The sequence below is a fragment of the Fusarium flagelliforme genome (assembly GCF_020744385.1).
Source record: "Fusarium flagelliforme strain FIESC 12 MPI-CAGE-AA-0113 chromosome Unknown B0J16scaffold_1, whole genome shotgun sequence".
Classification (NCBI taxonomy): Eukaryota; Fungi; Ascomycota; class Sordariomycetes; order Hypocreales; family Nectriaceae; genus Fusarium; species Fusarium flagelliforme.
Window position 1 is genome coordinate 1,952,730 of NW_025763503.1, and position 26,715 is coordinate 1,979,444.

At 49.0% G+C, this 26,715-nt stretch overlaps 10 protein-coding genes across 10 annotated transcripts; 3 read left to right on the forward strand and 7 right to left on the reverse strand.

The window, feature by feature from the left end:
- Nucleotides 1-124: 124 nt before the first annotated feature.
- B0J16DRAFT_259045 (WD40-repeat-containing domain protein) lies at nt 125-1,806 on the reverse strand (the record flags this gene model as incomplete). Its single annotated transcript, XM_046123202.1, has 2 exons — nt 125-1,496; nt 1,553-1,806. 2 exons carry the CDS (start codon nt 1,804-1,806, stop codon nt 125-127), a joined length of 1,626 nt encoding a protein of 541 aa, XP_045988618.1.
- A 4,207-nt stretch (nt 1,807-6,013) lies between these two features.
- Nucleotides 6,014-6,798, reverse strand: B0J16DRAFT_327128 (Acylphosphatase-like domain-containing protein). The gene is made up of 5 exons (XM_046126073.1): nt 6,589-6,798; nt 6,506-6,536; nt 6,442-6,454; nt 6,317-6,386; nt 6,014-6,264 (listed from the first exon to the last, which is right to left on the reverse strand). The coding sequence occupies exons 1-5, from the start codon at nt 6,598-6,600 to the stop codon at nt 6,115-6,117; spliced, it is 276 nt and encodes a 91-aa protein (XP_045988619.1). The 5' UTR covers nt 6,601-6,798; the 3' UTR covers nt 6,014-6,114.
- A 131-nt stretch (nt 6,799-6,929) lies between these two features.
- B0J16DRAFT_408652 (uncharacterized protein) lies at nt 6,930-8,336 on the forward strand. The gene is made up of 3 exons (XM_046133044.1): nt 6,930-7,437; nt 7,502-7,863; nt 7,919-8,336. The coding sequence occupies exons 1-3, from the start codon at nt 7,019-7,021 to the stop codon at nt 8,188-8,190; spliced, it is 1,053 nt and encodes a 350-aa protein (XP_045988620.1). The 5' UTR covers nt 6,930-7,018; the 3' UTR covers nt 8,191-8,336.
- A 348-nt stretch (nt 8,337-8,684) lies between these two features.
- Nucleotides 8,685-10,596, reverse strand: B0J16DRAFT_10182 (uncharacterized protein). Its single transcript, XM_046121285.1, has 4 exons — nt 10,362-10,596; nt 9,780-10,172; nt 9,264-9,719; nt 8,685-9,204 (listed from the first exon to the last, which is right to left on the reverse strand). The coding sequence occupies exons 1-4, from the start codon at nt 10,473-10,475 to the stop codon at nt 8,776-8,778; spliced, it is 1,392 nt and encodes a 463-aa protein (XP_045988621.1). The 5' UTR covers nt 10,476-10,596; the 3' UTR covers nt 8,685-8,775.
- An 821-nt stretch (nt 10,597-11,417) lies between these two features.
- Nucleotides 11,418-11,904, reverse strand: B0J16DRAFT_327135 (uncharacterized protein; the record flags this gene model as incomplete). Its single annotated transcript, XM_046126074.1, has 1 exon — nt 11,418-11,904. A coding segment is annotated over one exon (234 nt), but the record flags the coding sequence as incomplete, so codon positions are not given.
- A 3,420-nt stretch (nt 11,905-15,324) lies between these two features.
- B0J16DRAFT_352158 (uncharacterized protein) lies at nt 15,325-16,489 on the reverse strand (the record flags this gene model as incomplete). The annotated part of the gene is made up of 4 exons (XM_046129250.1): nt 15,325-15,788; nt 15,864-16,215; nt 16,281-16,299; nt 16,449-16,489. 4 exons carry the CDS (start codon nt 16,487-16,489, stop codon nt 15,325-15,327), a joined length of 876 nt encoding a protein of 291 aa, XP_045988623.1.
- Nucleotides 16,490-17,424: 935 nt separating this feature from the next.
- Nucleotides 17,425-18,885, forward strand: B0J16DRAFT_327146 (ChaC-like protein-domain-containing protein). The gene is made up of 5 exons (XM_046126075.1): nt 17,425-17,759; nt 17,828-17,891; nt 17,961-17,992; nt 18,060-18,110; nt 18,215-18,885. Exons 2-5 carry the CDS (start codon nt 17,839-17,841, stop codon nt 18,772-18,774), a joined length of 696 nt encoding a protein of 231 aa, XP_045988624.1. The 5' UTR covers nt 17,425-17,759; nt 17,828-17,838; the 3' UTR covers nt 18,775-18,885.
- Nucleotides 18,886-19,325: 440 nt separating this feature from the next.
- Nucleotides 19,326-20,142, reverse strand: B0J16DRAFT_313320 (RNA recognition domain-containing protein; the record flags this gene model as incomplete). The annotated part of the gene is made up of 5 exons (XM_046125121.1): nt 19,326-19,420; nt 19,476-19,699; nt 19,773-19,879; nt 20,001-20,073; nt 20,123-20,142. 5 exons carry the CDS (start codon nt 20,140-20,142, stop codon nt 19,326-19,328), a joined length of 519 nt encoding a protein of 172 aa, XP_045988625.1.
- Nucleotides 20,143-23,479: 3,337 nt separating this feature from the next.
- On the forward strand, nt 23,480-25,230 carry B0J16DRAFT_10473 (uncharacterized protein). Its single transcript, XM_046121325.1, has 2 exons — nt 23,480-23,715; nt 23,779-25,230. The coding sequence occupies exon 2, from the start codon at nt 23,779-23,781 to the stop codon at nt 25,048-25,050; it is 1,272 nt and encodes a 423-aa protein (XP_045988626.1). The 5' UTR covers nt 23,480-23,715; the 3' UTR covers nt 25,051-25,230.
- Nucleotides 25,230-26,669, reverse strand: B0J16DRAFT_10450 (Pyruvate/Phosphoenolpyruvate kinase-like domain-containing protein). The gene is made up of 2 exons (XM_046121322.1): nt 26,381-26,669; nt 25,230-26,326 (listed from the first exon to the last, which is right to left on the reverse strand). Exons 1-2 carry the CDS (start codon nt 26,424-26,426, stop codon nt 25,410-25,412), a joined length of 963 nt encoding a protein of 320 aa, XP_045988627.1. The 5' UTR covers nt 26,427-26,669; the 3' UTR covers nt 25,230-25,409.
- Between the last annotated feature and the right edge of the window lie 46 nt (nt 26,670-26,715).

The window sequence follows — 26,715 nt, forward strand, 5'->3', positions numbered from 1 at the left end:
AATGGGGATCGCCGCGCCATCGCCTAACGGGACCCATGTCTTATTCAGCCTCAAACAGGACTTTCCGGTTTGGTTTCCCACTTCTCGTCTCGAATGTATTGCCATCCCATCAACAAGGAATGATTTAGTCTTCGTCCATAGAATCATCATCCTCCTTGTCGTCCTCATCATCATCATCCTCATCGCTGGACTCGTCGTTGTTGACGCCAACGAGGCGGTCCTCACCCTTCCCGCGCTGCTCTGGTACCCGCTGCGCAAAGGCCTTGCGCACCGACGCGTTGGTGCTGGTGTCCCACACGTGCATAGTTCCCTTGCTTCCAGCAACAGCAAGACGGAAGGCGACCTCCGGGTCGGGCGCAAACGTGGTTGAGAAGACCTTTCCGACGTCAAGGTTGCGCGAAACCACCACTGAGGGTCCTGTAGGCTGAATGTTCCACAGCTTGACTGTCTTGTCGGTCGAGCCGGTCACCATGTAACCGGGAACCACGTGGTTGATGTCGAACGAAGATACGGACTCATCGTGGGCCTGTAGCGTCCAGACGGCCTTGGTGCCCGTGGGGTCTGACGGCGCATTGCGGACGTCGTGGTAGTGAATGACACCGTTCTCTGTAGAGACAAAGAAGAAGTTGGGGTCATGAGGATCCCACCGCACATTCTCAACGTCGCTCTCAACTCCCCATCGGGGAGCCTTTGCGTCAGGCGCACGCATATCGGCCGCCACCACAGTTCGATCGTAAGAACCACTCAGCAGGACGGTAGGCTCGTTCGCGTGCCACGCCAGTGAGCACACCTTGTCGGTATGGTAAGTGTACGACTTGGCGCACTTTGTTGTGTTGAGATCCCACAGCTTGACAGTCTTGTCGGCGGAAGCTGAGGCCAGGAGGTTGCGGTGCTTGCGATTCGCGGCCAATGACAGAACAGCGTCGACGTGGTACTCGTCGTTGGCCTTCTTGGCCTTCTTCTTCTTCTTTTTCGACTTCTTCTCCTCTTCGTTACCTCCTTGACCGAGGATCGCGTTGGGGTACATGCAGTCGATGGTATCCAAGTCCCAGACCTCAATATCAGGGTCCATTGTGCCGACAGCGACAAAGTTGCCTGCCGCATCCTTCTCTACACCGGCCTTGTTGACGGGCATATCAATCCACTCAACGCAGAGAGGAATGGCGGGCAGCATGATATCGTGGTGCACGTAGAGGTTGTCGGCTTCGTCTTCGTAAACGTATACCTCGAGATGCGCCATCTCGTCCTCAACCTTGGCAGACACAATCAAGTTGTCTGTCGCAAGGACCTGAAGCTCTTCACGATCTTCATCCTCCTGCTCCTTGTCGGCATCGATTGTGATGTAAGGGTCGTCCTTATTCGACTCGTAGTATGCCAGCGACTTGATGTTTCCAAACATGCCCATGCCCTCGCCTTGTCCAGGGGCATCCTCATCGTCGTCATTGTCATAGTTTTCTAAGTCATATTCTTTTAGGTCGTCATCGTTAAGGTTAATCCTGAATAATCTTATTAGTTTCTGGGAAAGAATTTGAAGAGCTGTCGGGTCGCATACTCGTTCTTATCGGCAGGCTTGTCGTCATCGATCTTCATTTCAGAGTCATCCTCCTTTTCCTCAATCTTCTCTGCCTTTGCGCCGTTCTTGGCAGCTTCTTCGGCCTCCTCAAGGTCTTCCTGAGCGTCGTCGAGTTGAAGCTTGGCGAGCTCAGCTATCCGCTCAAACTCAGCCTCGTCAAGAGTGTATTTCTGAGGGAATGGCGCAGCAAAGCCCCTAGGGACCCATTGTGCGGCTGTAATCATAGAAGACATGGTGAATGTCTGGGTATCTTTAAAAAATGGGTGTTGTTCAAGCCCAGTTTGCATCCAAAGGTGGGCGCCCAGATAAATTTCTCCCAAAATTTCTAGTGGGGTTTATCGATAAGAGTTTGACCCGCCAGGGACCAGTGACGTTCGCATGCAATTAAACACAGCGTGCAGCATGTTTACTTCCAGGCGGTCCGAAAAATAACCTGGACACAGTAGCCTAATGACAAAAATGACTTAGGTATGCTTCGGCTAAAGCTTGTAGTAGACTATCCTAATCTTTATGACATCCTTAATTAAGTCTCGATTTTTCTTTGACCCACCTGACTCTATGTTGGATAGACGTAGGTAGACATTTATATTCAACAGTTCACTCAAATTAGCTGAAAAACTCAGGCCTGATTTCATATGTTATTTATGGACTCGCTTACTCGTCTATACACAAATCGATACCGTCTCATACGAGTAGAAGGCACATTTGCATATAGGTAATTGTGAGTTTACTTTTCCTCAGCGTATCAAGATCCTGGGACGAAATAAGCTCCAACAGTCTTTGATTACCTATGAGCTTGTGAAGAGTCACCATCGATTATACCACGATTCTGCTGAAGCTTTAACCTTGCGCATATCATATCAGATGCCGAGCGGTTGACGATAGCTTCACAATCCTGCCAATCTCTTTGGAAGTAATTAGCTCAGCTACCTACCTACCTAGCTAGGTGGATAACAGAAGAAATGTCCTCTAAGACTTAGGCTACAGAAATAAAGTAGTCTAAATGCTTGCCTAAGCCGGCATAAGATGACTAAACTTTTCGTCTCTTACGCTTTCGGCGGTTAATTCTTCTGACACCCTGCGGCCTAGATATCTGGCAATGCGCTGTTGACCACGTGACCCTTATCGCGTCTTATCAGAACTCTAAGTTTCCTGTCGCAGCGTCAACATCCTTGATCATCATAGGCTCATTTATTGTGTATGTTCATCTTGGCCCGTCCAGCAGGTCAACTCCCTTCCTTCCTCCTCCAACCATCATAGGCTCATAACCACAGGTAAAAAAAAAATGGCGGAGGATCGAGAATACGATGGATATAATCCAAACCCCAAGAGAAGACGGCTCGAATCTGCGCGTCCACATGGAAGGTTTCAAAATGATTCCTCCCGCGCCTCAACCCCTCGAGCGCAGTCGCGTTACGCGCCTACACCTCCTCGGCAGATTGACGGAATAGTACCGACTGATGAAGACTCGAAAGCTTTGGATCGCGACTGGTACGGTGGTGATGAGTTTGGCGGACACAGTTTTGGAGATGATGCCCACAATCCTTTCGCCTCATACGATACCTGGGAAGGCCAGCAGCAGGAAACAGCACGGCATGAAAAGATGTCTAGTCGGTTCGATGCACGACGCGAGCAAAGGAATAAAGAAAATGACGCTTGGGAGACGAATCGAATGCTGCAATCAGGTGTTGCGCAAAGACGGGATATGGCCTCCGACTTTATCGACGATGATGATTCCACCCGAGTTCATCTTTTGGTTCATGACCTCCGACCCCCCTTCCTGGACGGACGCACTATTTTCACGAAACAGCTAGAGCCAGTACCTGCTGTGAAGGACCCCCAGAGTCACATGGCGGTTTTCAGCCGAAAGGGTAGTAAGGTGGTTAAAGAAGCACGACAACAGCGAGAACGTCAAAGACAAGCCAAAGAAGCCACGAGCATGACCGGAACAACACTTGGAAACATCATGGGCGCAAAGGAGGAAGACGGCGATTCTGCGCTACCGGTGCCTGCTAAGGACGACGCTGAACCTACCGAGCGCAAAGGCAACAAATTCAGCGAACATATGAAGAAGGCTGATGGCGCAAGTAATTTCAGTCAAAGCAAGACGCTAAGAGAACAACGAGAGTACCTGCCGGCCTTTGCAGTTCGTGAGGATCTTCTCCGGGTGATTAGGGAGAACCAGGTTGTAATCTGTGTTGGTGAGACAGGCTCTGGTAAAACAACACAGTTGACGCAGTTTCTCCAAGAGGATGGATATGGAAATACGGGTATGATTGGATGCACACAGCCGCGACGAGTTGCAGCAATGAGTGTGGCCAAACGTGTGGCTGAAGAGATGGAAGTGAAGCTAGGAAGCACAGTTGGTTATGCAATCCGATTTGAAGATTGCACTAGTAAGGAGACGGTCATCAAATACATGACTGATGGTGTTTTGCTACGAGAGTCACTTAACGAGCCCGATCTGGATCGCTACTCGTGTGTCATCATGGACGAGGCGCATGAGCGTGCTCTAAATACAGATATCCTCATGGGCTTGTTCAAGAAGATCTTGCAAAGACGACGCGATCTGAAACTCATTGTTACATCGGCCACAATGAACTCGAAACGATTCTCCGATTTCTTTGGAGGTGCCCCCGAATTCATCATTCCTGGACGAACCTTTCCAGTCGACGTTATGTTCCATCGATCCCCTGTCGAGGATTATGTTGATCAGGCAGTGCATCAAGTCTTGTCAATTCATGTCTCAATGGGCCCTGGAGATATCCTGGTGTTCATGACCGGTCAGGAGGATATCGAAATCACATGCGAGCTGGTGCAAAAACGACTAGACGCCTTGAACGACCCTCCCAAGTTGAGTATCCTGCCGATTTACAGTCAGATGCCCGCAGACCTGCAAGCCAAGATTTTCGACAAGGCTGCTCCTGGTGTACGAAAATGCATTGTCGCAACCAACATTGCCGAGACCAGTTTGACGGTCGATGGTATCAAGTACGTCGTGGATGCCGGTTACTCCAAGATGAAGGTATACAACCCCAAGATTGGCATGGATACCCTCCAAATCACGCCCATCTCACAAGCCAACGCCTCACAACGATCGGGTCGAGCCGGACGAACAGGTCCAGGAAAGGCTTTTCGACTGTATTCAGAAAAGGAGTTTAAGGACGACTTGTACTTGCAAACGATTCCTGAAATTCAGCGTACAAACCTCGCCAACACTGTTCTGATGCTGAAGTCACTCGGTGTCAAGGACCTTTTGGATTTCGATTTCATGGATCCTCCTCCGCAGGACACTATTACAACCTCGATGTTCGACCTGTGGGCTCTCGGAGCTCTGGATAATCTTGGCGAGCTCACAGACCTAGGAAGCAAAATGAGTGCTTTCCCAATGGACCCATCCTTATCCAAGCTACTCATCACTGCAGAGGAGTACGGCTGCAGTGAGGAGATGATCACTATCGTTTCTATGCTGTCTGTCCCCAACGTGTTCTACCGCCCCAAGGAGCGACAGGAAGAAGCCGACGCCGCACGTGAAAAGTTTTGGGTGCATGAGTCGGACCATCTGACATACCTGCAAGTCTATACCAATTGGAAGGCCAACGGCTATTCTGATGGTTGGTGTGTGAAGCACTTTCTACACCCTAAGTCTTTGAGGCGAGCCAAAGAGATTCGCGAGCAGCTTTTGGATATCATTCGTATGCAAAAGATGGAGCTCAAGAGTTGTGGAATGGACTGGGATATTGTGCGCAAGTGCATCTGCTCTGGATACTACCATCAAGCAGCCAAATATAAGGGCTCGGGCGAGTACATCAACCTGCGTACTAACCTGGGCGTTCAGCTGCACCCGACGAGTGCACTGTATGCGGGACACCCGCCCGACTATATCGTCTATCACGAGTTGATCCTCACCTCCAAGGTTTACGTCTCAACGGTAACGGCTGTAGACCCCCATTGGCTTGCCGACCTTGGTGGTGTTTTCTACTCGGTCAAGGAGAAGGGTTACTCAGCCCGTGACAAGCGTATTACAGAAACAGAATTCAACCGAAAGATGGAGATTGAGGCCAAGATGGCCGATGATAAACGCAAAGACGAAGAGAGGAAACAGATGGAGGAGGAGAGAGGACAAAAGAAGCCCAAGAAGATTGGAGCAGACGGAAAGAAGTTTGTCACACAAGGCGCAGTCAAGAAGCCGGTCTTGAAGCGGCGTGGTAGAGGGTTTTAGAAGCGGTGGCATTTGGCAGGCGTTATGGTTAGAATTGGTAATAATGATGGTGCAGACTTGAATTGCATGAATATAGATGAAGATACTAGCCTGTCCTCAGGGTATCAGAAGAGTTGACCCCCGAGACCATAAGAGACGAAAGAATTTGGTCACTTTATGTTAGCTTAGACTAGCACTTAGGCCATCTTATTTTGGTAGCCTAAGCTTTAGGGGACAATTCTTCTGTTACCCATCTGCCTGTCTATATGAATGGCTTCATAACCGCGTGTGTGTTTTATAGGATCTTCATATTTTATCTTTCTGTTACCGTTCTTATGATCTAACGCGTGACGGAGAAATCACTCTCTCCGTCAACAGTTTGCCTGTCTTCTTGCGAAACCTTTGTCACTCGGGCAGATCTTGGGCCATCATCCACATCCTTGAAGAACTTGGACAGAACCTCCTCACTGGCTTGGGCCTCTCCCTCGACCTTCAGAACTGTTAGTACTGCGTTAGACTATCGAGTGCTTGTGTAGACTCACCCTCTCGTCTTTTGTGTTTCGGCACCAGCCAGTCACTCCGTACTCCTGTGCCTTCTTCTGAGTAAAGTATCTACTCATAGATCAGAATCGATGCTCCCCAGAATTGTCAATGGATTGAATCATACCGGAAGCCAACACCTAAATGACGTCAGTTCGAGAGCTGCTTCAATGGATGGGAGAGAAACATACCTTGGACACGTCCTTCAACGGCAAAATAGACCTGATAAATGTTACGATTTATTCATGACTCCAATTGGAAGGTAGAGACATACTCGTTTTGACATCGTGATGAGGTTAGAGGATATATGTTGGATAATAGGTTGTTGTTATGTTGAAGTTGTAGAGCTCAGAAGCTAGGACTCAGGAGGGGCACCAAGTAACAAAAGTAAAAGAGCTAAAGCTTAAACAGAAACCAGTCAATATAATCCCACGTTTCTTGGCCACATATATTGGGGATGATACAACGTTGGTGTCAACCGATGAATTGTATGTGGGCATCTCAGCTTACAAGAGCCGGGCAGGGGAGTTCTGATAAGATAAGCTCTTAAACTGATGTCACCTTGTGGCACCTTAGCTGGTCCAGACGGTCATCCCTACCTTACTTTAATTTAGTGCCAAATCAACATCTGCAATCCCTTCAACTTGCGACGGGAAAAACAACAACACTGCACAACCCGCGCGCAAACCCACAACAACTGATTTATGGAAGCCACTTCGTCTGAAGCGGCTTCAGAGCCGATTCGATTCCGCGCCGGCAAGAAACGAAAGGCCTATCGCCAGCGTGCCCAAGAGGATGACGACGCCGTGGCAGAAACAGTACAATCACCCCCTGCCACATCAGCAGCCGCATCAAGCGATAAGCCCAGTCAACGAAATACGCCAGACGATGAAGAGGATGGAGAAGGTTCTGTTGCTGCCGCACTCAGGCTGCGCAATGCACGAAGGAGTCGTCTTGGAGGTGTCGCATTCCGAAATTCGAATCGTCCAGACGAAGACGTGAATACCGAGCGCGCTCTTGTTCCCCACGATGCGGAAGAAACCTCAAACAGCGAGATAAAGGGCGTCACAGACCGGTTTACGCATCAAACTGGGAAAATCGCCGATCTTAACGATAGGCACATGTACGTTGAAGCCCTCCCCCTTGGCAGTTTACGCTTCTTGCTACACAGTAACTAATCATTCAAGGATGGACTACATAGAATCCCGATTATCTAATCGCGCGGTCAGAGATAGCTCACAAACTACCTCATCCGCATCTGCGTCAGACCCCGCTCGACAATCATCTACAGCGGCGACGAAGCACGAGAGTGGCCGGGCGGTGATGCAGGGCCAGCTGATGGAGATTGACCTCGGTGATCATGCGCAAGACGGCAACACTACCCTTGATGGGCGCGCAGGTCAAGGAGACGGCGCGACAGACAGCGGGCGAAGAGCCAAGAAGCCCCGGCTCAGAAGGGATGGTAAACCCTGGCGCCCGCGAAATCGTCGAGATAGTGATGCTGTCAAGCGCGATCAGATCGTAGATGAAATTCTTCGGGAAACAAGACGTACGTTCCCAGAAACCTTATCCATCAAGCGTATACTAATATGAGCTCTTTTCAGTTGACCTATACGAGCCCGCCCCAGAACAAAGCGGCAGTACCGCCGGTGCTGAACAGGACGGCGCAGCAGACGAGCGACTAGCCGAAGAATTTCGACAGCAGTTCCTCGAAGATGTCGCCGAGCGGCAGTTAAGGAAAAAGAAAGCAACAAACCAGCCCGCACGTCCTGGGGCTGAGGAAGTCCTCAAAGGACCTAAGCTTGGTGGTAGCCGCAATGCTAGAGCTCAGATGAGAGACCTCTTGCTGAAGAAGGAGAAGGAGGGGAAGAAATAATAAGTTTAATGTTTCGGGTAGTGTTTCCTTTCGGCGAATATGGCGTCTGGTGGTTATTGCTTTTGCGTGGCCTATTAGAATCTGCGATACATCACAAGCTGGGTCTCGACCGAGACGATGGTTTGAAACAGTAATCTTGAACAAGTATCATCTTATATATATTGGATTATTCATCCATTCCGTACTCAGTCTGTAAACGATCGATGGTTGTGCTATGCAGGTCTGTAGAATCAATGATTCAACCAGGATCGATCCTGAAAGCAACTCTAGACTTATTCAAAGTCTCCAATGTTCGGTGTTATATCCGATCCCAAGAAAAGAAAGAAAATCAAAAACTCCTTTACCCAAGTCCCATGAAACAATTTTCCCATATATATATAAAACAAACCCAATGTAAGAAATGAACGAACCGTCGCTTGGCAGTTGAGACCAGTCCCATATCATAATTCGCCATCTTGTTCGTAAACAAGATCGTTTGACTTCTGTCATATGCCATAACGCCGTACCAATGTAATGTTAACCGTCGTAGGGTATTCCTTCATGCGTGAATCTTGATAGAATGAAATGTGAGCCCTGAAGTGCTCTTTATCTGATGTCGAGCTGGAAAGGCTTGAACCGCCCGCCAATTGTAGCACAGCGGGGACACTTCCTTCTTGCTCCATGGTCTGTCATAAGAACCTCTACGCAAGTCGGGCAAAGACCGCAAATGCATTCGGTACATGCATAGGAATCCTTGAGCAGAGAAAATCCTTGACAGGCAGCGCAGTATATCTGAATGTTTTGAGCCGAGTATGTCGGTGACGAATCAGAAAGCCCCCGGGTCCCCATATGAAAGTTCTCGCCACTTTCACCACTTTCGACGGAAGGAAAGGGTTCCACAGCATCCTGGCCATAGGAGGGAGGTGTAAGTGCTTGCTGAAGAGGCGAGGCCTGGTAGCTTGCCGGCTGAAATTGAGGCTGTTGAGAAAAGGGCGGCAATGATGACCTATGCATTGAAACCGGAGATTGGGGAACCTGATCATTTGTTAGTCAATGCAGACCTCAAGACAAATGCGGTAGGACAAAAAACTTACAGGAGTGCGGTCTTCGTCAATGTCACCAGCAGCAGAAGCCGCTTGGTCAGCTGCGTCAATCAAATCCTCCCATCGCTTCCCAAAGTCCGCAGACGGCTCAGCTGAGAGAGCTTTCCGATCATTGCCCGGTCTATATCGCTCTTCATTTTGTATTCGACGTAGCCAATCATTTGCTGTTCCCTTTGAATTCTTCTTCCTGTGATGGGCCTCCCTTCCCCTCTTCGTTACTGATTGTTTACGAGGACGATTAGGACCAATGGGGCGTTGAAGAGGCGGGAGTGTAGATGATCTTCCAGGAGGCGAGTTTGCAAGAATGGAAGGGAGAAAGTCGCGCTGTCTGTTAGACTTGGTAGAGGAATAAGGATCACTCGTAATGTCGTGATTTGGAAGATTGAGTGGCGGTAGTTCAATAGAAGTTCGTGGTCTACGTCGAACATCCATATCTGAATAATATTCCTACGCATCATTAGCCTTAGTCGGCAATATTTTGCATTGACTAATGGAAAAATCACTTACACCGTCCATGTCCATGTCACGCTCACTTTTGACGCCATGGAGCTCGGCTAGTGCTGCCGCTGCGTTGGCAGTACCCAACATTGGGCCAGACACCGGCCCACCGTTAGTGAAGTCATCTATGAGGCGCGGAGTGCCTGGATTACTCGACTCGTCGCGATGGTAGTTGTGTCGCTCATGAAAAACTTGAAGGTGGTCAATGGGCGGGGGCACATTTGAATGAGAGTGAGACAAACCCTGAGCATTTGGGGCTGAGGTCTGATCAAGAGGACGGCGCTCCGACGGTGGAGTGTTAATCATCAACAGAAAACTCTCCTCGGTAGCGGGCAGCTTCGAAATGTAATGCTCGGGATGGGCGCGGCGGATATGCTCCTGCATGGAGCGATATCGTTTTTCCTGCAAGTGGGCATTTAGAATCAAATCGGTACCATTGCATTGGTGCTATGCCTCCCAACTTGGAGATATGTGAGGTAAGAGGTGAGACATGACGATACATGGCGGGTAGGCGCAGCTTTGATATTCAAGAACAGATGCAGGACAGGATAAAGTAGAGTAGCTAGCAAAAGCAATCCATCCAAGACTTACACCAATGCACCTCTTGCGACAGCTGGAGCCATCTTGGTTGCGAAGAGGGCAGACTACCTCATTGTTGGAGTCTGTAATAGAGAAAGAGGACGTCAAAGAAGATCGAGGCGGCATCTTGACCCCACCATATGCGATAGCTTGCTGGCGGGGGGTGTTGTAGCGATAAGAGAATAAAAGGCGAGATAAGAGATAATAGCGATTAAGCTGGGTTGGCTTGTAAGGACTAGATCAATTGGCGACGATGAAGCTTTACAAAAACTGTAACATTCCAAAGTTCAGCTCATTAATAGTGAGATGAGATGCCTTTGAACATTGACAAGCTTTGCTACAAGAATCGTTTCGAAAACTGGGCCAATTATGCGACGGTACGGTGGTTGCGTATACGATTGCGGCGTCGATGTGGACTTATGGTTGGTTTCCAATTCTGAAGCTATAAGGATATCGATGATCAAGAGTTGTAAGATCCAAGTTGAGAGAGGCGAACAGAGATATTCAATCCTGAAGATCGCTCGCTCGTTTGAACAGTACAGTAAAGGTGGGTTGCAAGGAAGGAGATATGGAAAGAAGGAGGGCGAGTGGGTGGGAAAGAAGAAGGTAAAGGTCAGGTTAGGTAAGGTAAGGTAAGGTCGGCAAGACCTCTCAGGTGTGAGAAGGAAAAGAAGCGACGGAGGAAGGTGGGAGGCAAAGATGCCTTTTGGGGAAAGCGTGTGAGCGGAAGTACGGTACAGTATAGTACTTAGAGATGGTGAGTAATAAGGTAAGAGCAACGGTGCAATAGCAAAGAAAAGCAACAGCCAGAGAGAGGCAAGAGGAGGGTGTGAGTCGACAAGTGTGTGGTGTGCGGTGCTGCCGAGGGAAGCTGAGCTCGATGACCTGGATAAGAGCTTGCTTGTATCTTGAACTCTACTCTGTTGATGCTGTAAGTTCACCAGCAGCACCAGACCAAACACTTTCGCACAACTGAGCAAATCCTCACTCGAATTTGGAAATGTGAAAGCGCAAGTTTACAAAAAGAGAAGTGCAGAAAAAAGAGAGAGGGTCAGCAAATCACGAATACCTAATAAGTGAGAGAAAAAAAAAACTCTTGCGGAGGGCGTGTGGGCATTGGAATCAAGGCCAGTAGCGAAAGCTTCCGCACAAACGAGACTCTGGTTCAACGTCTATCAATTGCTCACTTATTTGACAGGGACCACAGCCCGAGCTACAGGCTCTATGCCTCCAACTGACATTGCCATGCCTGCTGCTTCGCCTCCACTTCTAGAGATCTCAGCTGCCTCGAAAGACTTATCGCCCGGGGCCAATGGCGTTGACGTGCAGCTCCGGGGGTGCGGGTACAGAAGCTCTATAGGTACAGTACCTAGCAGTCTTCTAGGCCCATTAGAGAAGCAGAGGAAAAAAAAAAAAGCCCTCTTTAGCTGCCATTCCATCTTTTTCCGAACGGTGTTTGGCTACAGCATGGTTTAGGGGTCGGAATACCCTGGGTCCATTCTGTCAGAGCTCCAATCGTGCAGCCGTCAAACTCTGCAGCAGCACAACAATGATCCCAAAATTCTCGAGACCTCTGCACCTCCAGTAGCGAAGCACAGCATTCAAGCAAAGAAGCATCAGCAGCTCTAAAAGGGTATGGCCCAAGCGCTGCGCGAGCAAATCAACTGGCTACCATTGCAATGACTCGAGAGGGGCTACAGGGGTGATGGCAGTGAGTGAAGAGGGGCGTGGCTGCTGGTGGAGTCTTCTTGGACGGATGGAGGTTTAGAGCATGTTCGTACACCCAAGAATGCACCTCTTAATTAGAGGTGAGGTGCTTTGAACCCAAGAAGCTCCCTGGAAGAAGCAGGGGAAGCTCCAATGGTGGAGCTGGTCCCTTGCTCAGGTTTGTTGAAGATCCTTTCTTTTTACTGCTGCAACCGATAAAGAGCAATGCAAAGAATGTCCCACACTCGAGTCACATGGATGTTTTCTACTCATTCAGTCATCAGGAAAACATTGCAAATTCTATGCTAATTTCACAACTTCTGTGCTAGACCGGCTTCAGCGAAAGATTCGTCTGTGACAGATTCTGATGGATGTCGCAAAAAAAGGCCCGGCGTCTCAAGGGTTGGCCATGTTTGGCGACAGCCAGGGTCGGCGGGGCCGACACCAAAGGTCAACTGCCACTCATGAATACCGTTCCTAAGCCAACTCCGGACGTGGTTATCACATGTACATGACAGGTACTTCTGCATGACTCTCGCCACGGACTGGTTCACGGGACCAGAGCATAGCTACACAGAATGTTCCTTACTGCAAGCTGGGAGCTCGAGCCCCCAACAACTTGGGCGACCTGGCTGCTAAACCAGAGCATTATTAACCCCGACTGTTGTGGTGGCGTTTAAGATTCAGCGATACGCAACTGTGGACGTCAACAGAGTCAGTGTCTGGGTCCTTGTCTCCAACCAGAATTTCAAATATGTCTTGGTCCAGAGCATAGTCTCGTTTAGGCCCTAAAGAGGGAGCTTCTTTTCCTGTTACGAGTCTATGTTGATTGATGGAGGCAACTACAAACAACATGAACTTGTGATGGTATTAAACAATAGGCGACTGAATGAAAGCTAATATGCGCAACCAACTTCACTCCTACACCGAAACGCTCAGGAATAAACGCCTGCAACAAGCCCTGCGACCGCAGTCCTGGGTCTATCGAGACGGTGACATCACCAGCAAAAATAGTACTTATTGCCGTAGACTACGGAACCGGAGGGCGTGTGCAGAGTCAGTCCGTTGAAGGGTCTTCCTTCCAACTCGCTTCGATTGTTCGACTCAGCGGTCACATCTACTAGGAAGGCGGTGAGTGCGCTGCCGAAACGGCAAAGCTTTCTAGTACATGAGCGAGATAGAGCAGCTAAGCAGGAAGCTCGGGTCGCATGTATCATAACATGACCCCTTGAGAATAACAAGGCACCGCCCTGCAGGATCGTCTGAAAGCGCGTGAACAGGCTTAAACAAAGCCAGGCAGCATTTCGAGACTTGAGACGATAACCTATCTAGCTAACCACGGTGGTGGAACCAAGGTCAATAAGTCCGGCTTTATTTTCCAGACTCTTTGAAGGCGGTGACCCCGCGTCATAATAACGACCTGGTCACCTTTGAATCTTTACCCCAGCGGCAATTGACGGGGATCTCAGAGTATTAAATAACCTTGCTATGTTCAGTCTCCATGACAGACAATGGTATCAACTCTGATCAACAACTTACAACTTTCTTAGGGCGGAATCTCACGTATGCGACAAGTTGAAAAGCTCAAAGCTCCAGCAGCTCCTTGGGCCCTGGAAGAAGGTGTGAGGATATCCAGCCAGAGAATGCTACTGTACTGCATGTGGGGGCTACATCTGAACGACTGAATACGGATGTGAATCAGCCTATCCCTGCTGTAATCGCTTTATCTACCTCCACAGCTTCAGAGCAATTGCTGCAAAGGTGCACCGTATCTGATACGAGCAGTAACCGGCATATGAAAGAACACCGCATACGCTGACGAAAGAGTCGTTCGAAGAAGAAGAATCTCTCACTCAGACTTCATCTCAAAACTCGGGTTGTAGCGGCCAAGAGCTAAAACCAGATATGTCCTTGTCAGGTCGCAATTCATGGGGCGGAGCTTGGGTCAACTTGGAGCTGGTCCCATGACTCTCAAAAAATAAAAACCTTGGAAAGTCATGCATCCATGTTAGACACAATCAGCATGCGGTTGAGGAAAAGGCTACGCTCCGTAGTGACAAGTCTGCACCTGACGGTTATAATCATAACCATACCAGCCGCTTTAACCATGATATGCTCCTGGTTCTGGGGAAGACGTGACCTACCCTGGCTATATCTCCCACAGTTCCGCATGATTGGTTTATCGATCATATAAATGTCAACATATTCACGAACTCGGGGGTTATGCCAGGCTTCTTGTCTCGACCAGAGAGCAATGGACCTTGGACCCTGCGTCGTTCATCCATACCGATTTGAAACCACACTCTATGGTTTGTCCATGATGTGTTGATCAATCTGCTATATACCAAAGTAACCACCTTAAGTCATAAGGTGGTACCACTGCTTTTGGTGGTTCAACTTGATGGCGTCCAAAGGGCATTTCCACCAAACAGTCGATAAATCACAAATCCCTGAGCATGACTCCACGAATGATCGAGCAGCCGCTTAACAGCAACAGGATACTAACTATAGCGATTGAGAGCTCAATTATCAATCAGAGTTATTTTTACCCTCGTCGACCCTGCTCAGCTCGTATTGCCGTGAGGACAGACCGGCCCTGTGTATCACGTCACTTCTCTACTGGCATGCTCAGATCGATGGCCAGAGCATGTTGACAAAAGATAGAAAGAATACTGTGTATCTTCTCGAATCAAAGCGTCAGTTGGGCTTTCTACGTCATTTTTTCTTTCATATACTGTATACGAAGCTTTAAGTTTCCGCCAGACGGTTGAGTGAAACGATCAGTGGCTTCCGCTTCATGACCGCTACAGGAACCTTGTCATTGAAGCCTCTCGAATTACATTGGGATCACTGCAACCTTGGCAAGATACAACACATCAATGATTCATCTCCACCTATGTTGTTCAGTACCAGCTTACTGATAGCATCTCGCTCTTCCGACGTTCCATTTCGGATCACAGTCACAGCAAATTGGGCGCATTAATTTGTGTAACATAATTCATGTCTGATGTTCAAGGTAAGTTTCGGTCTCTAAGCCAGGATCCGGAGACTCGACCTAGGGTATCTTTGGTACATGCTATTCCATCTCATCACCTTAAAATCACCCTTCTCGGGTTGCTTCTGTCGTAAAATCCGCCTCATATGCATGCATATCCTTGTCCTCAGGATGCAGGGGAAAATAAATAATGTTTCGGGATATTAATGCCTTGCCTAGCCGAGGACACAGTCTCTCTGTGTCCAGACGTTCAGCCTTATCGCCTTCTCGTTACTATTTGAGCTGTTTGAGAATTTCTGTCAAAAAGTCCTCGAAACTCAAGGTGATGTAGCCGTCGCGGTCATCGTCGTACTTTTTGAAGACATCGGTCATGCGCTTCAGAGAAATACAGCTCTGAACGAACAGATCGAAGCTCATGACACCCTCATTTCGCTTGTCGTAAGTGTTGAAGAGCAACTCGACAAATTGGGGGCTTAATCGATATCGGAAAGCGACGAGAGCATTGTTGAATTCTGAAAGTGAGATGTTACCACTACGGTCGACGTCGAATCGGTCGAAGAGAGTCCTCCACGAAGCCAAAAATGACCAAAGACCGCAAAACTCCTCAAATCCAATAGTGCCACTTCGGTCGGAGTCGAACATTCGGATCATCATGCGAACGGTATGGGGGTCAAAGGCAGTCCAGTCACCGTTGACGAGTGCGGCAGATAGTTCCCTCTCAGAAAGATGACCGGTACCTAAAGTGAATGGTCAGTATCTGATATGGGTGATAATCTGCCGATTTGAACATGTTTGCAACAAGCAAGTCTTACCATCTTTGTCTACAGCACGAAATAGAGGCAGAAGCGAGGGATCGGAGCCACTGCCATCGAGAGCAGGCGAGGGAGGGGGTCGTGAGTTGGTGGCAGGGCGGTTGTGAGCTTGAGGTCTCGCGCCGCCAGGGTTTGGAGGCGGGGACATATAACCGTGGGAAGCTGGACTCTGGCCTAGTGAATGGGATCGCGCATCTCTATGGGTAGGTAGAGGCTTGTCATATCGAGACTGCTGATGCTGATACTGCTGTTGAGGGGCGTATTGCTGTTGGTGCTGCTGCGGCTGGTGCTGCTGCTTAGGCGGAGCATAGTGTTGCTGCTGCTGGACAGGTGTCCTAGATTGTCCTGGCTTCTGAAGGGTGCCATGTTAGTTCGTGGTTCTCAAGGCGGTAACGTCGATTTTCATGAGTAACGTACGGGCTCGGGCTCAGCAAATCTGTGTGAGTAATATGGTTAGCCTTGTGTTGCATCGTGATGCCCTTCCTAAACTGTCGCTTATTGAACGCAAACGCAGAGCCGCAATGGACAATGCGTGGGCGCTTTAGAGGGAGGGGCAGCCTGGTTGGAGATAAGAGAAAAACACACCTGGGGAGGGCATCCTCGTCGTAGGGACGGTTGTAAGCCATGGTGAGTATGAAGGTTTGGATTTGCGATGTTTCTTATGGGAAATGTTTCTGGATGGAGAGAAGTTGTAGAGCTGAAAGTTGACGAGGTTTTGAGGTAGGTCGAGTTGGTGCGCGGCTGAAGAAGAAGTAGCTGGAAGCGCGGCCACCGTCACTGCCCTATGAAGGTCCCAGCTCTCCCCTTAGGTTAAGTATTACCTACTGTGCTACCCCAGGCTCAGGGGACGGGAATGGGAATTTCTCAGCGCGGGGCAGTGTCGTTTGGTTGGTGGAGCGTAATTGACGATAGAGCGTGGCTGAGTGGGTTTGATAGTGGGAATTTAGGTCTGACAAGTAGGACTTGGGCTTTTTCTTTCTCTTGCCCTTTTCTTTTTGATGAGTCAACAAGGCGGATTGAGCTGACGGTAATATTGGATAAGTGATGCTAGCGTGTAGCAGTTCAAGCAGGAGAGTAAGATGAAAGAACGAGTCCTTGAATCAAGGTTGAGAAGAAGGTGACATGATGGAAATACGATATCCAGTTCCCCGTTATCGGGTATTAAAATGGGTTCTCAGCCTCCACTGAGGCCTTATCTGCAACGGCCTAGACAAGGAAGACAGCTACAAACCTTACTTGGCTCCTTGCCCTTCTTCCGTGCCAAGACAAGGTCCCTTGAATTTTCCTCAGGAGTTTTTTCGTTCCGCGGATTCAAGTTTCATCATCGTCTCGATGCACTAAAGATTGAGCGAATTGGTTGCTGAGAGCTTAAATTAGATATGCCCGTTAAGAGAAGAATTGTAGCCATCGAATAAAAGCAAGTCTATCATGGGGCCTCAGTTTTCGCTTTCGGAAACTGATCTGGAAAGAAAGACCCTTGAATCGGTCCCGTCCGTTCAGTTGAGTGGGGTCTTTCCACACTTAAAACAGCAATTGGTGACGTCGGTGCTGAAAGGAAGCCGCCCGGACAGAGAACAAAGGGAAAGTGCGCCACTGCCCTCAGCCACTAGAGATCCATCGAGTCCAAGCACCCGACCTCACCTCGGTGGAAGGATGGGAGATGGAAGGAAAATTGTTCCATTTCTGTTCTACAGGCTTCTCTGACCCCTGTCGCTTGCTTGTTAGTGGCTCATCACCTCATCGGCTCGACAAGACACGATCTACTTACTGTACCTCCACTATCTCCATCTCGGTATTTGCATTGAACACTCATTGAGGCTCACAACTACCGATCCGAGACTCAGCCTCATATAAAGAGTACCCGCGTTTCATAATACCATAAGGTTTGATCATCTAGTAAGTCACCGTTCACTCATAACTAATTCTCCTTTCAGAGGAGAACATTACTAATATAATAACCTCAGTCAACATCAACATGACTGACCAAAACTCGTCGCAATCCTCAGAATTCTGGTTATACGGATACGGGTATGCCTAGCTGTTCCTGACATCAGATTTCAAAGCACAGCTATTGACGCATATCTCCGTGCTACATAGGAGCTTGATATGGAAGCCTCCGCCACACTTTGGTAAGCACCTATCGCCTGCATTGTTCCTTCAACGTTCATGCCGCTGACATACAATCTCACCTTTCAGATCGGAGAATCCCTGGATGGGTTGACGGTTATGTCCGTCGTTTCTGGCAGGTCTGTTCCCATGGAACTAAACACAATTGTCCTCAGCTAACACATTTCACAGGCCAGGTAACTCCAACGGCATGAGAGTCAATTCCATTCTCAACTAACGACCATCCAGTGAGGACCACCGTGGCACCCCGGAAGCTCCAGGCCGTGTTGTCACTCTGATTGAGAGATCTTACTGGGAACAACTTACTGACCATCACGACTCTGCCCCGGAGCGAGTATGGGGTGTGGCTTACCGCATCATCCCTGAGAAAGTTGCTGAGGTCAAGGAATATCTTGACATCCGTGAGATTAATGGATATACGATCCACTACGCTCCATTCCAACCTGCCGATGGTTCACCCCCCATCCGCACTCTGGTCTACATCGGAACCCCGGATAACGAGCAGTTCGTTGGTCCTCAAGACCCTCAGGAGCTCGCTGAGCACATCTTTCGCAGTCAAGGTCCCAGTGGTTTGAACAAAGACTACCTTCTGAGTCTCGACACGGCTCTCAGCGAGCTTGCGCCTGATAGCGGTGACAACCATATCCATGATCTTGCCCGTCGTGTTAGAGAACTCGAGAAGAACTGCACAGACAAGCACAAGGTTCTCAACCCAACACCGTCCGCCCACATGCAGAAGCATAGTACCGAGGAGGCAGAGGAGATCGAAGAACCGCACCATTGAACCCAATCGGCTTTTTATGCATTCTCAATAGATGATCTTGGACACTATAATGTTAAGGGATTAGTAGACTCATAGACAGCTTGTCAATAGATCGAGACTAGACCAAACCATTACCCATAACGAGTGCCGATGCTATTTTGCTCCAGAATAAAAGCACACTTCGACTTGTCACACAAAACCTCACATACCACGAGGGAAAAAGAGAAATAAGAGAATCCGGCCGCATACAGCGCCATTTCATAGTTTGAGGTCTGCCTCCCAAGGCACCTTCTTTGTCTTTCGCACTAGGTTCATTCATAAAACGGCCGTGTCAAAATGGCAATCCAACCTAAGATGCCATGCCCTTAACCCATGCTTCAACCAAAGTATCCGGGTATAGTTGTGCGTTCCAATATGCTCACCAATGCCTCATGATCCAATCACAAAAAGGATTCGCAAGCCCAAGTACCAAAAGCTGTCGGAGTCACTGGCCATCAAAACCTCATGCTTTGATGCCCATAAACAAAGCTCGGAGCGCAATACGATGCCTCCATGCCCAACTCCTAGTCAAACTAATATCCTCTTCCGCCCTGGGGATGCTGCTGCTGGGGAGCAAACTGCTGAGAGGGATCAGGGTATCCGTACTGCTGCTGAGGAGGCATGAACCCTATACAAATGTTAGCTCAAGCGCAAACGACCTGAGAGCTCCAGTGCAGCCATACCTTGAGGGGCACCATAGCCTTGCTGAGGGGGTGGATATCCGCGGCCGTACGGCATAGGCGCGTACATGTTAGGGGCGGGCATCTGGTAGCCTGGTCCAGGAGGGCCCATTCCATACGGCATGGGGCCGCCGAAGTTACGTCCGTAGCCACCACCTCCTCTACCGAAACCGCCTCGGGGACCGTTGTCGGATGCCTTATCAACTCGGATGGTACGTCCATCAAACCTATATATGGTCAGACCCAATATCATAACGCCATAGTAGTACTCATGTCATGAGGGACTGAAGTGATTCGTACTCGACATTGTTCATGGCTGCGATGGCATTCTGGGCGTCACCCTCCTGAGTGTATCGCACAAACCCGAAGCCGCGGCTGCGGCCAGTATCACGGTCCTTGACCACCACCTTCCAAGTCCATCGTTAGAAACGGTTTCGCCATCCAACAAACACCCGCATCAGAGCCACATATTTGTAGAACTAGGAGCGCCTTGCCTGAAGGATATTCATAAGGAACGGATTAACCTACAGCTTCCTCGACGGGACCAAACTCCTCAAACTTTTGACGAAGAGTGGCCTCCTCTGTATGCCATGCTAGGCCACTGGGACTGAATTAGCAGCTGATGGCGACATGAAATGCATGGAACTAACCCGATGAAAAGTTTCGACATTGCGAATTGTGAGATCTGCTCTTGATTAGGTATTAGCTTTATTCGTGGCAGAACATGGGATGAATGTCGGCCTTCTGGGATCGCAGCTGTTCCTCAGAAGATCAAGCTCATAGAGTCAAGCTTGGGGATCCAGGTTAACCGAACTGCTGGATAACCTCTCCAACCTCAACTCCACGACTGTTGCTTTACAAGATGCCGCGCGTCGTTTGCTCGAGGCACGCGCTTACATGCAAGTTTGGCCAAGAGAACGGCAGAAAAGGGTGTTGGGAGACAGAAAGAGCGCACCTTGGTTGCCTCGAATATGTAATTCCGGGATTTCGTTTTATAGACGACTTCGATTTGTTATCCAAAACCAAGACTTATCGCTGATTATCAGGACAGATTTACAGCCAGTTGACAAATGAGCAAGTTGGGTTGGGAAATGTGAGGTGTAAGGTGTAGAAAGGAAGAAAGAAGATGAAGGTGGAGCTTCAACACAGTAGGAGGTTGCAGAAGCAGTGTAGCTAAGGCAAGACCAAGGTAAGGCAACGTACAGTATAGCTCTAGCTTAGCTTCTATTCACTAGACGGCGCAGTGCAATCCAGTGCAGTCCAAGAATGAGAGTGACGATGTAGTGAGAGGGGTCTTGGTGAATTAAATGAAATGCGGGCGGAGCGTGACTGTCGAGATTATGTATGTACCCTGCAGCGCAATGCAAAGCAGCGTAGCGCAGTGAGCGAACTCGAGGCACGACAGGCGGGCAGGCAAGCAGGCACGTTGTTTCTGTAACCCAGAGCGGAATGACGATGCTGGCCAGGGGTAAGTGCAGTGTATCCGTAGTGCTGAAGGTGATGAGTTTAAAATATCTCGTTTGTTTGATGAGAAGTTAATTAGGTGGCCACGTTTCGCGAATCCCGCTTCTGCTCTTCACATTAAAGTGTACCAAACTCACTTCCACATCACCTATTCACAACCCAACCCAACCCAAGCCAGGTTCCCTCCTCGCGTCGATCCCAGGCCTGATGGGCTCATCAATGGAGGCAGTGCTGATGAACTGCACCGCTCCGCACCGTAACTAGACTACCCGTCACCGCGACAAGCCGACCAGGGGTGTCTGTTTCGGTGCTTGGTCTGGCAAGGAGAGCTTTCTCCAAACAAGCTTTATGTGGCAGAATCAGTAACAGGGGAAGCACTAACACTAACCCACCACCCACACCGTGGTCGTGAGTGCTAGGTTTGGTGCCAATTAGCCAGCCATTGACCAAAGGACAGGACATCCCTCCTGCAGCTTCAAACGACACAAGTGAATGGAAGCTCATGCGGGCCCTGTGATGACGACGGGCCTCCACATCCTGGTCACAACTTTCCCCCCACATTCACCCAAAGCCAAGCACTGTAGCTAGGCTCAAATCGCTCCTTGCCCCTAGGTCAAGCATAACTATTCGATGATCTTCCCCCTTCTCATCATACTGCGAGTTTTCAATTCGCCGTTGGCATAGCCCCCTTCAACCCACTTGCTCCCAATATCCCGGTCCTGCTCCCTGAGCTTCGGGCCCTTGAGTTGGTTGATGGGAAAGCTGTAATGTCAAGAACGGGCGCCTATCAACCAACATGTGCTTTGCCTGTGCTGCGCATAATATTGCCAAATACGTGCCACCACGCCCTGCATCGTCAAGATACACAACGCCGTCCCGTTTCCCTTGGCGATTTATGTGTTCCTTTTCGGGGTGTCATTTGAGCCCCGCCTCATCAGAAGCCTGTCGTTAACACGTGCTGCCCCTCCTCCCCTGGGTGGAGCAGATCCAGGGGCCAAACAAGTATCTTGAAGCTTGGAAGTGATCAAGAGTTGAGAAAGCTCGAGTCTGATTTGTTCCTATTTCTGATGTTTTCAAGAAGAAGGAACAAGTGGGTATCTTCCAGGGTCTGTGCAGAACGTTTCTCAGCTTGCAGCTAAGGTTATGATCTCTCCAAGCTTCATCAGGACTTAGACGCGCGGATTGTATAATTTCCCCGAGCGGAACTGCAAGGGGCACGTAAGGATTGAGGCGTGTAAGACAAGAGCTAAACCATGCAGTGAAACGTGCAGAGTGTCAAAGCTTTTCCCGCTTCGTAAAGCATGAAACGAGTTCCAAGTCAAGACATTCTCCGGTTGTAATACCTTACCCGTCAAGCTGGATCCGAGAGATGTGTTTGGAATACGACGTTTATTGTTAACTTGACTGCAGAGAGGTACACGGGAAGCCTTGCTTCACCAAACTCTGAAGCCAGTAACAACAATGACTGCCCTGAAAGATGTGCAGTAGCGTGGTGAAACACCAAATTAAGCATTGCTGCGATGTCACCTTGGCAGCGGCTGAGTAGATTGAATCGTCCATGCCAAGAAATGGCTGCTGGATCCAGATATCAGGGACCAACACTTTGTTGACGAGTTCCTAAAGTGGACGGCCAAATCGACGCTGTCGCCATTTTCGACGTGTTATCGTTGGCGAGATTGCGACTGTAGTATGCGAGTTACTGGACTCTTAACCTTAAGTAAGTCTCCGGTGGTGTTGATATTCCTGTCGCTTCTAGCATCTGGAGGAACAAGAATAAGAACCTGGAAGTCTCTGTCATTGCTGGCAGAGAGAACAACGCACTAAGTATGGAAGATTTTGTTAATGGAAAGAGCAAATAAGATGGTTATATTTGATGCACCTTCCGCAGTTTAGATATATTCGGTGAGCACCTTCCCTGCCTCACATGTTGTTGTAACTACCTGCCTTGCCTAGGTACCTACTTTATGCTGCATATCTACTAGGCAGGTAGAAAGAACGGTTGTGTTATAGCAGGCCTTCTCTTTGGGTTCAGCTGCCAGGGGACATTCTGAGGACTGCCTCACCAATGTTGATCCGTTGAGAAAATCCTTCGTCCGCCAACAAAGAGATCCTCTCTATCCTCTAGATCTGAATGAGGTCAAGACGCGATCGCCGTCCAATAAATGGCCTTGCCCAGGCCAACTCCAGGACTATACAACTCTCAAGTCGATCATGCAGCAACGCTCCTCGTGATAGCTTTGACATTGTTCAATCTTGGTTGAATGCAACACCAGTTCCCAGTGGACTCACTGGCTCAGAAGAACATGATTCACAGATTAATGACCGGCTTCGAGAAACAAGTTGGCGCCCGAACAATCTTCCTGTTGAGCCCATATCACCGATACGACATCGGAATGACCGTCAAAGAACTAGGCACCTCCCCAGAGAACCCGCTTACACCACTTCTCCGGAACCCTATCTTGATGACATTAACACAGCATCGCAACTCGAACCTTCTTTTGAGACTGGCTCTAATAAGGAGAACAAGAAAAGGGCTCGTTCACGCTCACGCCAAGAGTTGCCCGATGATATATCCGAAAAAAGTTCGTTCCAACGACGGCCAAGGAGAAAGACACGCCCAGATCGATATACTTCCAAGAACAAGGGGACTGGAAGGTCCTCAGCGAAGGCCAAGAAAGAGTCGAGAAAAAAGTACCGATCACAAAAGCATCTTCTTCGATCAAGCCAAGACGTCGTGACCAACTTTGTGTCTGGTGCGATCCCAAATACAAGGGTAACGGCGAGTCAACCAACCACAACCCGTCAGGAAGATGCCCAAAATTTCTAACGTCGATTTGCATAGATGAAACCAAACCTTACTACTGGACTTTTTCTGAATGGCCGGTCATCTGCTGCTGCACCAGGTAGGTCAGATTTGGTGACCATATCGGCCGCTTCTGAACAGATTACAGTTACCGACCTCATGTTGAATGACACAGCATTTTTAGAATCAGGGACAAGTATGAAAGAGAAACATAAAGATTCCCGACTTAGCATCAGTGAAGAAACAGACCATGAAGAAGATAGGACTTCGGATAATCTCGACCCATCCCCTCGACCATGTACGAATTTCTCGACCACGCCAGGAAACAACAAAGATACAAATACAAACGAAGCCGTTGAAAATGGCTTCCGGGAAGGTTCCAACTCACCCGGTGGAACTAGTCCGGAATCCTGTTATGAAAGCCCAGGGACGATGCTCAAGAAGCTCATCAAGACTGGTGTTTTTGATGGCACAGGCATTCTGGATCAGAAGACACAGCCAAATCGCGTTCATGATGGCGGAAACAACATTTTTAAGAAATCGGAGTTGGTTGAAATCCATGCAAGCCGAGGAGGAGGGTTGAAGGCAAGCTGCACTAGAAAGAGCCAGACTCTACCGGTAACAACGCAGCCTCCTTCGAATAATGCGAGGTCCAACCAGACTTGCAGTGAGAATCACCTTAACAAAGCGAACGATTCATTGTGCTTTGGACATCGAGATGAGAGCTTGCCTCTCTACATAGACAGCACCACGCAAGTATACTCACCCGATTTAGCAAATCCAGTCAATGTGAAAGACGGAAAGGGGCACGTCATGAGTCAAAACTCTGGGCACGACGACAAGACAGAAGAAGACTCTACCACTAACATCAGACGACAGTCTGTATCCATAACTTCGGAAGGAGGTCACCATTATATTCAATGCGTTCATCCAGATAGCCCACCAAGACCGGCGTCTACAAATTTCGAAAGAGATCATGAAGATTTTGAGTACCTTGTTGGTTCACAAAACACACAAAATCCCGAACTTCAAAACGTGGAGCAGAACGTACATGATGCATGGCAACGCTACAGTGTGAACATTCCGACGCAGCAGTGGTCGGCTTATCGGCATCCTTTTCACGTTATTCATGGGCTCGACATGCCAGCACCTCCAATGCCTTCCCCTGTACAATTACCAGAGGTGCACTACTCTATACAAGATGGGCAAGAGTATGAAGATCCACAGCTTCAGGAGCAGCACTCAAGTCATGGCAACGAAACACTGCAAGATTTCCTTGAAAGAATCGAGGGTGAGGTAAGTTTGAGATAGGATGAGACATACCAGACTCTGCAAGATGGTGATGCTGGCGATATGGCAGGGTATGCTCGAGACGGGCTCGAGTATGTGCAGCCAGACTTGGGTGAATTACAAAATCAGGGATATAGCCGAGGAAGTGGTCTTTCTCTACCTGGCGCATATCCGGACTATGAGTCAGAGATGCATCGGCACATATTAGAAAACCGGGAGAGACTAGACGAACAAGCTGGTTGTTCTGCAGGCAAGATGTGTGACAGCATCGGTGCGCCAGATGCCGAAATGCTTGCATTCTGGAGGCCCAATCGTTTCTAGGATTATGTGGTTATGTATCGCCCACTGAGATTTATGTATGTAGGTCTAGCCAATGCTCATTACTCTGGTTCTTGGTCCTTCCATTTATTTCTCAAGCTCTGAACATCGCTGCCGCATTGCTCTGCCTTTGTGATTACAGCACTAGCCTTGCCAACAACAGGAGCATCGATCATTTTGCCGTCAAGGGTCCAGGCACCTCGTCCCGAGGCCGAAGCCTTCTCATCGGCAATAGATATTCTTATGGCCCATTCTACCTCTTTCTGATCTGGCGCAAACATGCGTTGTACCACTTCAACCTGGCTAGGGTGAATACATTGCTTTCCATTGAAGCCCATTGATTTACCTCCAGCGCATTCCTCTTCAAGAGTCTTGAGCCCCTGTTCTCCTTTGTATGATGTACAAACAAGATCAATGGCACTGGGTAGTCCGGCAGCTCGGGCAGCGGTAACGATGGCTGACCTGGCGTACAGAAATTCCGTCAATGATGGGGTCCTCGTTAGGGATAGGTCGAGGGCAAAATCTTCGGCGGCGAAAATGAAGCCGCTCAGATATGGAGACGCTTTGCATATTTGCGGAAGATCCATGACAGCACGAGCCGACTCTATGAGAGCGATAATCTTGATTGGGTTCTCTGCGTCTGTTGTATGTCGTTCTGGAGCAACATGTCGAAGAACATCAGTGACAAAGGTCAGATCAGCTGCCGAGTTAACCTTGGGGACCACGACCGCATCGACATGGCGCAAAGGAGCTAGTGTGGTTAAATCTGAAAGCGCAAATGGAGTCGAAACAGCATTGATGCGGACAGCCAGCTCAGAGATCCCGGATGGGCGGCCCTTAAGGCTTGATATGTGCTCGCGGAGTTGGTCCCGAGCTGTGTCCTTGAGAGAAGGCGTGACAGAGTCTTCAAGATCGTATGTGACGTTGTCTGAGCTGAGACCAAGAGACTTTGTGAGCATCTTCTGTGATGAGCCCGGAACTGAAGAGGGGTGTTAGTCCTGTAAAGCAATTGGTGAGGAGTAGTTGGGCTTACCATAGAGCAATGAGCGCCTAATGATGGATGATGATCTGGCAGCCATCGTGAAAGATTTCTGTGTGTATAACACGAAGCTTCAAGCACGTATTCATTCACGAAACAATAATTGAGTGAGTGTCTTAGGAAGGCCGAGGTTGACTGTTGCGACTTATACGCCAGTACCCGCCCCCACAGAAGCTCATGACGTTCCAGCTAACGGTCCCAGGGTATCAGAAAAATTGGCCGCAGAGTATACTAAGACGGAATAGAATGACCACTTTATGTCACTTTAAACGGGTAAATAGACTGTTTTATTTTGACGCCCTATGCCTTGGATAGAGCTGCTACCCAGT

What these genes read in the sequence shown, in the direction of transcription:
- B0J16DRAFT_327128 (XM_046126073.1), bottom strand. An exon ending in GAAACACAAAAGACGAGAGG is followed by an intron (nt 6,265 to 6,316) that starts GTGAGTCTACAC and finishes ACAGTTCTGAAG; the next exon opens with GTCGAGGGAGAGGCCCAAGC.
- B0J16DRAFT_408652 (XM_046133044.1), top strand. Translation starts at nt 7,019, where the DNA reads ATGGAAGCCACTTCGTCTGAAGCGGCTTCAGAGCCGATTCGATTCCGC. An exon ending in GATCTTAACGATAGGCACAT is followed by an intron (nt 7,438 to 7,501) that starts GTACGTTGAAGC and finishes TAATCATTCAAG; the next exon opens with GATGGACTACATAGAATCCC. An exon ending in AATTCTTCGGGAAACAAGAC is followed by an intron (nt 7,864 to 7,918) that starts GTACGTTCCCAG and finishes AGCTCTTTTCAG; the next exon opens with TTGACCTATACGAGCCCGCC.
- B0J16DRAFT_10182 (XM_046121285.1), bottom strand. Translation starts at nt 10,475, where the DNA reads ATGCCGCCTCGATCTTCTTTGACGTCCTCTTTCTCTATTACAGACTCC. An exon ending in GTGACATGGACATGGACGGT is followed by an intron (nt 9,720 to 9,779) that starts GTAAGTGATTTT and finishes AATGATGCGTAG; the next exon opens with GAATATTATTCAGATATGGA. An exon ending in TTGACGAAGACCGCACTCCT is followed by an intron (nt 9,205 to 9,263) that starts GTAAGTTTTTTG and finishes ACAAATGATCAG; the next exon opens with GTTCCCCAATCTCCGGTTTC.
- B0J16DRAFT_327146 (XM_046126075.1), top strand. Translation starts at nt 17,839, where the DNA reads ATGACTGACCAAAACTCGTCGCAATCCTCAGAATTCTGGTTATACGGA. An exon ending in GAAGCCTCCGCCACACTTTG is followed by an intron (nt 17,993 to 18,059) that starts GTAAGCACCTAT and finishes CTCACCTTTCAG; the next exon opens with ATCGGAGAATCCCTGGATGG. An exon ending in TGTCCGTCGTTTCTGGCAGG is followed by an intron (nt 18,111 to 18,214) that starts TCTGTTCCCATG and finishes ACTAACGACCAT; the next exon opens with CCAGTGAGGACCACCGTGGC.
- B0J16DRAFT_10473 (XM_046121325.1), top strand. Translation starts at nt 23,779, where the DNA reads ATGAAACCAAACCTTACTACTGGACTTTTTCTGAATGGCCGGTCATCT.
- B0J16DRAFT_10450 (XM_046121322.1), bottom strand. Translation starts at nt 26,426, where the DNA reads ATGGCTGCCAGATCATCATCCATCATTAGGCGCTCATTGCTCTATG. An exon ending in TAGGCGCTCATTGCTCTATG is followed by an intron (nt 26,327 to 26,380) that starts GTAAGCCCAACT and finishes ACCCCTCTTCAG; the next exon opens with TTCCGGGCTCATCACAGAAG.